Genomic DNA, 12249 nt, shown 5'->3' with positions numbered 1-12249 from the left:
GTAGGGAAACTTAAAATTTGTGGTAATACCACGTACCATTATTTGAAGTATGTGACTAGCTAAAGGGATAGATGAAACATCATCTTTGTTTACATTGACTAGTTCAGCTTCAGCATTGTTTATTGAATTCCGAAAATCATTAAGGTTTATAAAACCTATAAGCTGACCAGAGTTGCTGTGAAAGACCAGATCTTGTTTAACTGAAACTTCGTCAAGGATCAATGAGAAGTATTTCTGGTGTTCCTCTAAATTCTCTATATCTATCTTTTACCTCATTTCTTTTAAACTTTCTTCATTAAATCCACTTTTAGCTGTGAGGTCACGGGAATAATTGAACAGCGTTCGTTGAGCTGGAAGTTTGAAAACTTGCTTAAAAGCTTCATAGGTTGATGGTGACTTGGATTTTAGGTACAGACACCACTGAATGATGGCCGGATGCCATCTCCTAGGTCGTGACTTTTTAGATTTTATTAATTTCAGTTGCTCTTTAATGAGTAATTTCTGAAAAACACTTGGGTTTTCAAATGGGTTTTTTTGAAGCAATTGCTCCAATTCAGCGCTGTCATCTTCCAATAGAAAAATTCCATCTTTATTAATAGTTTTCCGAATTTTATTTTCCATTGCTTTCACTTTTCGGTTCATAGCTTGATTTTTTAGTTTCAACCCCAAAATTCTCTTCTGCATTTGACCTTTATCCATATATCGAATGTTTGTATTTTTTTTCGTTGGATATGTAATTGGACTGCATTGATTTGAGATAACTTTTTTCCTTCGTTTCAGACGTCTTTGCAAATATACCTTGTTCAGTCTACACTGTTGGCAGAGCGTGGTTACTTTGCTCTTAAACAGCATCTGGCATTTTTTAGATCGAAATGAATCGGATATTTGGCAAAAATAGGAAGACTGTAGATAACCGTCTCTCAAGGGTGCAAATTTTTCATCACAAACTCCATGACAAATAACCCATTCGTCAATTTCTTTCATTATTTTAAGTAAATCTTCCACTGAAGTCAGAGGTTCATCTAGTTTCATATTTTCTCTTAGGTTGTGACTAACAGGCAATTCGTTATCACAGCTAGTTATCCTATATTTCATATCTGATGAGACTACTATTTTTAGAGTTAACTTCTCATTTTCATTCTTCTTAAATGCTACAGTTGCGTTCCTCGCTTTCAGATTGATACGATGTAATATGTCAACGCACCACGTAATTTCTCTTAAGTTTCGCGATTGATAAGACAAGAACTCTTGAAGAAGATTTTCTAGCTTGTTGTAGTTTTTTTCCTTTTGTTGAGTCATTAAAATAGGAGACGTTGCTGCATCCTTAAAGCGAGATATTTTGATGACATCTATTTGATGTTTAATGATTTCATACTCCTCTTGGGTTTCATTAGAATTGGTCAAATTATCGTCATTGCGAGCTGGAGCAATACTCGACTGAAAAATATTTACACATACATGTATTACATTATAATTAATCTAATTAACAAATAGGTAGTTTACAGACCTGAGGGTCACTGATTTTTCCTAATAAATTATCGTCTACTAAACTTCCTTCAATGTTAGGAATTTCTTGGTTGTCAGTTATCTATAAACCAAAGATATAAATATACTTGTATATAGCAGCTCAGTGACAGTTCGATAGTTTGATTACCTGTATCTTCTTTTTCTTGGGCTTTATATTGTCAATGTTATCATCTGGAATAGGATCGGGAAACTCATTCGTCGGTCCATTGCCACCAACAAAGTGTTTGGAGCAAACATAATGGTGATTTTTTATGTTTTCTGGTAAAATATCTTCTCTGTTAATAGCATCAACCCATTTCTTACACCGATCATAATTCCTTCCAGGTTTTGGAACCGCGATAAAGAATATTTTCTTTTCAAGAACCGCCCAACTTTGTGATTCACTATGATTTTTGCATGAACGGTAAATACAGTACTTCTTCATTGTTTTAAGGCACTAATTATAACTAAATATTTTCAAAAACGACCTCGCCTACCGAACCCACCGACACTAAAATTAAAATGTAGAAAAACATAAAACAAATTCCCTTATTGGCAATAGGTGGCGCTAAAAACTGAAGTGTCCCGTATTTTCCCCTGATTTCCTCCCGAGCGCCTCTAGCGGCCCAGCCGCGAAGTTTTCCTCCGCTTTGACCGCGGCTGGAAAAGAAAAAAATCGAACAAAACCACTCCCCTTCTTAATCCTCCTTGCTATGACATGGGTGAAGCTTCGCAATCAGCTGTACTCGATATGGATTCAAGGTACGCTCTACTTCTTATTAATACACACGTTGGCTCTAGGGTCTTTAAGATTGATTAATTAAGAAGTTAATCATATTACAGCTCTGGCACACGTAACAAAGATAAAGAGAACCTTATTCTACCAAAGGGTAACTGGACGAAGCAAATGCAATATTTTCCTAAGAAATTCAGTGAGATCTGTATACGAAAACATTTCAACCGCAACAAAGCCAAGAAGCATTTCCAAAATGGGTACCGCATGTTTAAAGCGGGCAAGGTGTCAAATGTGCAGCTGTGTATTGGTAGAAAAGAAGTTGACTTGACTCGTAATCAAAGTTATCCATTATTTATAAAAAGTAAAGTCCAGGCCGCGTTCACTTTGGCTACGAAGTATGAAGTCGCTAGTAGACTCAGCGGATCTACTGGGATGGTGGAAAAAGGCAAATGCAATTGTAAAGCTGGTAAAGGTGGCGTATGTATTAATGTGTCGGCTCTCCTCTGGCATATGTTGGATTGTCATCGTGAAGACCACAAATTTATTCCAGACGATCTAGCTTGTACGGAGAAGAAGAGAGTGTGGGGTGTCCCCAATGCCCAGGGTGCCTTAGTGCCAGTTCAAGTGAATCTCTGATGAAAAAAGCCGACAAGTTGAAGCAATTCAATTCAATCCGGAATCATGGTTCAGAAGGCGATAACGAGAACATGAAATGTAGGATTGAGAAGCTTTGCGACAGGTTTAAGAATGCTTCAAAACGCAAATTCTTAACTCGTATACAAGAAGAAAACCATTTTGTTCCTGAGGTAGCTGCTGCTATCGTAAGAAATAACGAGTTGATAGAAGTTCAAATAGATCTCACCAAAAGAATACCATTACCAGTGAAGATATTCGATATTAGTCAGTGCAATAAACAATCCCTCCACGTTATTGAAGATGCTATGGGAAAAACTACGTCTGTCCTTAAAATAACATTAGATGCTGCACAAAAATTGGAAGCTGAAACAAAAGTCCAGTCTAACTGTGAAATCTGGAAAGCTGAACGCCTAGAAAAGATAACCGCTTCCAAATTTGGAGCCGTCTGCAAGCGGAAGAAAGAGACAACCGAAAGCTTTTTAAAAAATCTTATAACAGGTGCAGATATATCGAGAAATAAGTACGCCCAAGAAGGATTTAACAACGAAAAAGCCGCTACAGAAAAGTACAAAGCGTTACGAGGAAGTATAGAGATTTTTAAACAGGGTTTTGTGTTAACCCATCGTTGCCGATGTTAGGCGCTTCTCCGGATAGGCTAGTTTTAGATAAAACCACAGGCCAATTTGGACTCTTAGAAATAAAAACACTGTCAGAATGTAAATTAGAAAATATTTCAATCAACGAAGGCGTTAAAAGAAAGGAACCAACTACTTACTTTCTAAAACTAGACGAAAATGGTTCTTTAACATGTGATAAGAAACATAATCATTACTATCAGATACAGGGTCAACTGGGTATTAGTGGTCTCCCTTGGTGTGATTTAATCGTTGATTGTGGGGATGACACACCATTTTTCGAAAGAATAGATTTTAATGAGGAGTTCTTTAAAAATGATATGTTGCCAAAGTTAACAAATTTTTACGCTAGTCATTTAGTTCCCTTTTTAAAAAAACAGTCAGAATCGACTTGTAAATGGTCAGTGGAAAAAGTGATATTTTAAAAAGCAAAAAGTGATTTTAATGTTCCTATAAGACCTAGGTTTTCTTCTGCTTGTTTCCCTCCAAGTTTACTTTCCCGCAGCACAAATATCCTGGTTTTAGGTTGGGCTACCATCAGGATATTTGTGCTGCGCGGAAGAAGACTTAAAGGTAAACAAGCAGAGGAAAACCAAGGCATTTGAATAAAGAAAGAGTACTGTACAAATGGTTTTTAAAAAAGAATGGATTAAAGTTCACTATTTTCAACTTTAACTAACGGTTCATTACAAAAATTATTCAGGTAGGGACATATTCTCCAAACTTTTTCAAGTTGAGTGTGCATACTATTAGGAAAAACAGTGTCAAGGAGATGGTATTTTTTAACACTTCTAATGACACGCTCAACATGAATACGAATGGAAGCTATATCTCTAGTTTTTTTTCTTCCTCCAAAGATAGTTGTGTTTTTTTTTCCCAAGAAATGGTGGGATATTTAGTCCAACTTTTTTTTCCTTTATCAAATCCCCAATCGTGAAACCTCGGTCAGCCATTACAGAGTCACCAGGCTCTAACAAGTCAATATTTCCACTTTGTGCAGTTATTTCAACATCGGAATTCTTCCCGGTGATAATTTGGAAACAAATGAAACGAAACCATTAGAGCAAATTCCAATGAGACCCTTTGCTGTATTATGGCTTTTGTACCATGACCAGGTATCGCTCTGGGTAGTATAATCGTTTGGAGTTTGAATGAATAGCTCGGTACAATCGATTATGCACCGAGTTGTTGGGTACGTTGTTTTGAAAGCATCTGGCATATCCTAGTTAACTAGTTTCCTTGAAGGCCCTATTTTGAGGCAAGATAATCTTTTGTCTAAAAAATCAAACCAGGTAATGCATAAGTTTGATACAGTCTTAACCGAAATTTCGAATCGATATGCTAAATCTTGCTCAAAAAGTCCCACTTTGAGTCGACATAATACCAAAAATAGCTGGTCTTCCTTTATTATTCAAATCTTTTCTCTCTGTTTTACGCTCGTAGCCTCCATTGTAATAAAAATTAAGGTTTGGCAAATCTGGTTCTAAATATTCATATCAACTATTAAAATCTTCCATGGAAGAACACTTCATGTTACGCAGGGACATTTTGGTATTTTTCATTTTAGGCTCTTCTTTTAAGGTTTCAATTTCAAGTTTTAAACTTCTTTTTTCATTTTCTAATTTTTCCACTTCCTCATTTGCCTTTGAAAGTTCCGAATTCCTTAATTTAATTATCTTTACTTCTGCAGTTAGATCATGAATTTTTTTCTCAAAACCACTGTTTTGATTTTTTAGGATTACGTTTTCACTCGTAAGTCTAGCCATATTTTCAACCATTAAGATCAGCATACAGATTGCCCCATGTTGCTTTTCATTTTTTTCGTTAGCTCCCCATAGTCTTGTTTAAGGTTATAACAGTGGTCTTCAGTTGACTCGGGTATCGTAGAGTTTTCGTTTTCACAATCACTTAAATTCATTAATGAACACGCTTGGTTTCCTACGTTTAAGGGTGGTATTTCAACAAAATTGGAAACATCAATAAGTCTTTATGGTATGAGGTCACATTGCTGAGAGTTGTCATCATTGTGGTAAAAATATTTTGGCTTAGTATCTCCGTACATTTTTCGTCCTCTATCGATGAAATGACGACCACATACAGACTGATGTTTAGATCCTAAAACCCTTCCTACGGGTGTGTTCCACGGTCTCTTCTCTGATGCAGTACTTTCAACTTCTTTCGTGTTGGCTGTTATTATATTAATCCACTCCTTACGTAAAGCTTCATTCCGGGGAAAGGGAGAAAATGAAACATTTGGATTTTTGTACGTAGAAGTGAAGCAACCCGGAACGCAGCACCTACGACCACCAGCTCGATTAGACATTCTAAAATTGAAAATTAAAATCATAAATATTCCAATTTTCTTACATAAATTGTGTAAGTCTTACCTGATTATTTATATTGTAGATAAGGAGATATGGTATGGATTCCAAAACCAAGTCTTGTTGTTTAGCTTTTTTGATTATTCCTTGATTGAAGATAAACATTAATATTATGATAAACATACTATTTCTATGTAGTAAAAGAAGAACTCACCTTCAGTTAGCAAATATTATTAATCCAAGATTAAGCGCTCAGGAAAAGTATAAAATCATTAAAATGCCCATAATAAAGGTATAGATTAAGCCTTGTTAGTTTTCGTTGTGATAAATTGTGAAACAAAAATAGATTGACTACTCTAGCGATTTTCAGGTGGTAGTTGGCAGTTTTAAAATATGTCCAGCCCCATTTATTTAAGTTATCTGGCAGTACTGAAAACACTAACACGTGACCTCAATTTTTTTACAAACACCCATTGAAACTGTTTGAGTCCAATTGCGCAGTTTTCATTTGCGCAGTTTCCGTTTACGCACTTTTCCATTTGCGCGTTTCCCATTTTCGGAATTGCCATTTGCGCAATTTGTCAATTGCGCGGTTTTCCTATTTGCGCGGCTTCCCCGTTTGTGCAGTTTTCCGGTAGCACGATTTTCCCGTTACCGCGGATTTCTCATTTTCGCGGTTTTCCGTTTGCGCAGTTTCTCATTTGCGTGGTTTATCATTTGCGCGGATTTCGCATTTATATTTTCATTATTTAGCCTTTTTTTCTTGACAAAAGGGTTATTTTTGGCAGATAATTTTTAACATTACCTTGTTTACCATCCAGCTGCACTGTTTAATGTCCGGTCGCACTGTGAATAACAAAAATTTTCATGTTTTGCTTAGTTGAAAAATAATTTGTCGAATTAGTCGCTTGAAAATATATGGCCAGTCAAACAGCGATTCGTAGCTTTTTAGCCTTTAGGTTAAGATCGTAGTGTAATAACTGTATACTGACTAGTACCAGAACTAAAGCCTCGACTATATAGCCTGTACTCTAGCCTGTAGTATGTGTTTCGATTCAAATTGACGTATTCTAAGTATTGGCACCTGACGGTGCCGTGCATTCACTTCGCTCGAGCGATAGGCCGTCTATAACGCCACAGTACAGTACCAAGCCTTACGCATCAAGAATTGTCCAACCCGATATTAACCCAACCAAAATTATTCTAACTTAACCTAACCTAACCTAACCTAACCAAGCACTTTTACAACTTAAATAACCTTTTTAACCCTTAAGAAACACGCAATGCCATTACAGGTGTATTTTTTGTGGCAGGAACTAAAATTAAATTGCAGTATTTTGGAAAAGGTGACATTTTTTGTGATAGGCACTAAATTTAAATATAATTATTTAGAAAAAAAAAATTTTTTCGTGCAGGCACTAAATTTAAATTGCAATATTTTGGAAAAGGTGTATTTTTGTGGCAGCCACTAAATTTAATTAGAATAGTTTGAAAAAATGACATTTTTTATAGCTGGCACTAAGCAATATAGTACGGTTGGTAAGTTACAGGGTGTTACGGATAAGAGTACCGAAACTTTTATATTGTGTTCTATGGGTCAATACGAGTTGAAAATGTCCAATGAACCATGGTCCTAAAATGTACCGTTTAGGAGATACAAGCTTTCAAAATTTGACCTAAAAAACACCGAAATTCACGCAAATGTGAAATCCTTATAATGCCTTGATCACAATTGTTGTCTTAAAATGATCGGTTGTTTTTAAGATATAAAGTGATAAAAGGATCGCCGAATATCAAATGAGCATGACAATATCGTCCGGAAGTATGCACCTCCAGATTGTGAATTTACGAAGAAGCTTTAAAAACAAGACTTGTAATAATTTTCGACGTTTAACTGTAACCTAGTCGTGTTTGATAGTACAAAAACCAGCAGCACATAATTAATGCTATGTTTCAGGTGCTTGGGCCTACGGTGGTGCCTTGGGTAAAAGCCTAGCCAATTATCATTTTATTCTTGATACATCGTAGAATTGAAACGGATATAAATATTCTTTTTTAAAATATATTTTATTTTAAAACTAAACTTCGAGGAAACTTAATGCTTTTAGGTGTATTACTCGAAAGCTCATGGACAGTTGAAGAAGCTATTCGTCAACTCAAATTCTCCTCTGTTCACTCATTTTTCCGATACTTTGGGCGGTGCCAGCGTCCTCAGATCTCTGAAAGCTACTGACATATTCACCGAGAAAGCATTTTCACTCATTGAGGATAACGAAGCGAAATATTATTCATGGACAATGAGTGTGAGGTTAGAAACTTTCATATAAGTGTACAATTTGTTTTATTTATTTTACTTATAGAATTTATATTTAACTTTAGGCCATTTTACGGTATTTTTAATATAAATGTTCTTGGTGCGTTGAATAATTTTAATATTCTTTATTCTGTAGAGTACAGAATATTATTCAAGTAATTTCGTGTTTTGCGTAATGCCCAGTGAAGTCGCTCATGCTAGTTTAAAGTTCTTGCGTTTCAATTTCTGTTGTAACGGGACCGATAGTACTGATAATCATTTCTACACTTACTCAACCAGGAAACACAAATAGAAAATGGTTTTCAAGACGATATATCCAGGTTGATATTAGTTAGATGTTATGGTTTTTGAAATCCGATAAATTTTAAAACCCTGATATACTTCTTTTCCAGGCGATTTTGCGTATAAAATTAAAAAATTAAATAACTTTTTCCTCACTTTAATACGCTATAATAATAATGTATCACTAGATATTTTCTTAACTCCTCAAAGATATTTCGTATTTAAATGATAATCCGTTAATGTTAAGTGAATAAGTCATTGCAAAATTCTTAATTATCCATAAATTACATTAGTTAGATATAAAGTTACTTTCCCAAATAAAGCCTACTTTATCCATATCTTTGGCCTATATTTTGCACTATCCCTTTTATAAATAAACCATATTTCAAAGAAAACGTATTAATAGGGCCGGAATAGTTTACATGAAAAGCCACTTCTCTTGTAGGAGATTAGTCGCTCATGAATGCTGGTTTAAAGATCTTGCGTTTCAATTTCTTTTGTAATGTTGCCGATAATATTGATATTCATTTCTACACTTACGCAACAAAGAAACACAAATAGGAAATGGTTTTCAGCACGATATATCCTGGTTGATATTATAGTAAGATGTCATGGTTTTTAAAATCCGGTACATTTTAAAACCATGATATACTTATTTTCCAGGCGATTTTGCGTGAACGTACTAGTGATCTTTTAAATATCTTTTTCCTCTTTTTAATACGCTAATAATAATAATAATAATAATGTATAATTTTTTTCTTAATTCCTCAAAGATATTTCGTATTTAATTTGAAATCCGTTTATGTTTAATGATTGCAAAAATTTGAACTATCCATATGTCCAATTACATTAGTTAGATATAAAGTTAGTTTCCTAAATAAAGCTTACTTTATCCATATCTTTGGCCTATATTTTGCAATATCCCTTTTATATATAATTCATCATTCACACCATACGAATTAATGGGTCTGGAATGGTTTACATATAAAGCCAGCCCTCTTTTAGGATATCATATCGTACACCTTAAATCTACTTCTTCATTTCCACAAGTAACCCATATACGTTTTTGAGATCATGATTAATCTGTTTAATAACGACTCCGAAACTACAATAACTTTATTTTCAGATGGATGTCCTTCCGGGTCAATTTGTTACTAAGAGCGCTGTTACTCGTTGCTTATCTATGGGTAATACTGTCAAAAGAATTCTTCTCACCTGGAATAGTTGGATATATTATTAACAACTTGAACACGGTTTGTGTTATTTAACCATCACCTCGGTTAAACGATTTCAGTTCATTTCTCACCTGGTGCCTTCAGGAAATCTATTTCGCTAGTCAAATGAAAAAGTATTGAAAACATTTCTGAACATGACCGCAAAGAAAAGGCCTAAGTATTTGAAATACTTTTTTGGATTTCACTCGAGCTTACTATAGTAAAATTATTTTTCGGTGAAACCTATTACTTCTTCGCCGGAAAATCTTTAGTTCAGACATCCCAATTACAAATATGTTCAAAACGTGAGAAATAAAAAAAGTTATTTAAGGTATATGAAAAAATTAATATAAATCCAAGTAATTTTTTCCAAAGTGATATTTATGCAGAATGGCTGAACTTTATGTAAAATATTTCTGATAAGACCAAAATTTCCTAACATTTTATGAATACTAGTCTTCGCCAAGTAATCGCTTTTAAGTTAAGATTCTACGCGAATAATATGGCAAAAGTACAACAGTAGTTTTTATTTAAGTAACAGTACGGAGTAATGGGGCTAGTAAAAATCGAGGGTAGGTTTTAGGGGTTACTTAGGCAAATTTGTACTTTGGTTTCGGTGGGTACTACGGGTACCCGAGAAAGCCCGATATTTGATATGCAGAGATTTGTTTTCTTATTTTCTTAAATGTGAAGCCAATCAATATTTGAAAATAGTCCAAAAACATTTAGACTACAATTATGAAGGTGGTCTTATTTAATTATTTCTTAAATGTTTATGTCATACCGTCTAAATTCGTTCCAATTATGAAAACATAATTCATAAGAAATTGGGTGGTAAATTGAAAAAATTTCGTGGTAACGCAATGAGTTTGAAAATCCCATATATTAGCTTTAGAACCAAAGGCATTTAAAAAAAGTATATTTTGCGGGTAAGTTAATAATAAAAGTAATAATCAGCTAGGCAAATATCCAAAGCACCACCCTAGGCCCCGAACATCTAATTTATAAATTTATCTGATTTCCGACAGCTTTGTTTTTATACATTGAAATAAATTTAAGGGGTAAGATTTCACCTGAAACACAGAGCAGCCGTTGTTTTACCAGGTCAAGTTTGCGTTTTTCATCTTGCAGGTTCACATTGTTATAAATTTGGTTTGCACGTTTCCTCTAGTTCTATTTTAGTCCTGCTGGGGAAAATTGAAACAATACTAATTTTTTGCATAATACAATTTATTTTGGAAGCCATTGATTCAAAATACGCCAGTTTTTAGTTCCGCGTCGATATATATACAGGGTGTTTCAAAAGTGTATGCAAACATTTTAAGGAGTTGTAGGGGGTGAGTTGAGAAGTATGCGTTTTTTTCACATTTTCCTAGAGTTAGTTAAAAGAACGCCAGAGAGTTACAAAGTGTGCCCTACTAGCCCCTAAAAGTAGGCTACAAAACGCAAAACCAATATGTAAAACCATTCAGTTTGGTAAGCAATCATTTAAATTTAAAAACTATGTTATCACGACAGCCTTAGGGCCCGTAACTTTGGGCAATAGATTTCTCAGCGACCAGGGAGGGGGCAAATATGAACGATACGTCCATTAATGTGGCATAAAAAACTCTCGGAGGTGTGATACCCGTTTTAGCCTTCGGAGGCTCGTAATTTTGGGCCTTTGATTTGTCGGTAACCTCTGAGTTTAAAAATGTTAACTATATGTCCATGTATGGGTGATTACATTTTATCTCGATCGCGATACCTATTGGGGCCCTCGGGGGCCTTACATTTTAGGAAATTGATTTCTTGGAAACCGCTGAGACCATATTTGTAAATGAAACGTCGATTCATGAGGTAAAAAATTTTCTCAACAGCGATGTCCATTGGGCCCCTGGGGGGCTCATACATCTAACAAACTAATATTTTGGCAGGGTGACTTGATAATATTACGTTCATAAACGTTTTATCACATAGGGTTTTGTGGCCGTTTCACAAATTTTTCAGTAGGCAGTTCTGAAATAAATGTACTAAATAGATTTATACTTGCACTATTCAATTTCTTTAAAAAACTGAAATGTTCAATTCAAAATACCACAATTATAATTAAATATGACGATTATAATTAAGTATCACAATTATAATTATCTGTTTTTTTGCTGGATGTCGATCGTCCTGTAATTTAAGTTTCGAATGACTATAAAGCTCCCATTGTTATTTTTGGTAATCGTTCAATTTTCCCAATTTTGCAGATTGCACCTTTTGTATGGCTCATATTATTTTACGGAACATTTGTTGAGGCTTCTTTTGTGAATCTGGAGAGGATTTTTGAATATTTCAAATTAAATCCTGAAGTGAGATAAATTCATATCGATACTTTTTTCATTTTTGTAAAATTATAATCCAAGGTTATTAAGTTATTTTATGCTTCTTTACTAAAACGAATGTTATATGAATCTCAATGTGAGTGAATTATTTAGAGTTAATTTGGTTTACACATTGGGTATATTTAATTTTAGAAATTTAGTACAATTATTTATACTTTAAAAAACGTTTCTAAAAAATTCCAATATCCTAAAATTAAGTAGTTTCTGAAATTAGCTGTAAATTGAACTATGCGGCT

At 34.4% G+C, this 12249-nt stretch overlaps 1 protein-coding gene across 1 annotated transcript in view; it reads left to right on the top strand.

Annotated features, from left to right (window-relative positions):
- Positions 1-12249, top strand: part of LOC149954471 (ATP-binding cassette sub-family C member 1-like) — a 41967-nt gene that overhangs the window by 17253 nt on the left and 12465 nt on the right. The window contains exons 7-9 of the mRNA XM_090169916.1: positions 7943-8142; positions 9557-9683; positions 11879-11980. Coding sequence (XP_090026042.1) covers positions 7943-8142; positions 9557-9683; positions 11879-11980 — 429 coding nt within the window. The remainder of the gene's footprint in view (positions 1-7942; positions 8143-9556; positions 9684-11878; positions 11981-12249) is intronic.

The sequence above is a fragment of the Leiobunum rupestre genome, chromosome 3, assembly GCF_980474605.1.
Source record: "Leiobunum rupestre chromosome 3, qqLeiRupe1.1.hap1, whole genome shotgun sequence".
Taxonomy (NCBI): domain Eukaryota; kingdom Metazoa; phylum Arthropoda; class Arachnida; order Opiliones; family Sclerosomatidae; genus Leiobunum; species Leiobunum rupestre.
The sequence above is the reverse complement of the archived record's forward strand: the minus strand, read 5'-3'. Positions and strand labels throughout refer to the sequence as shown.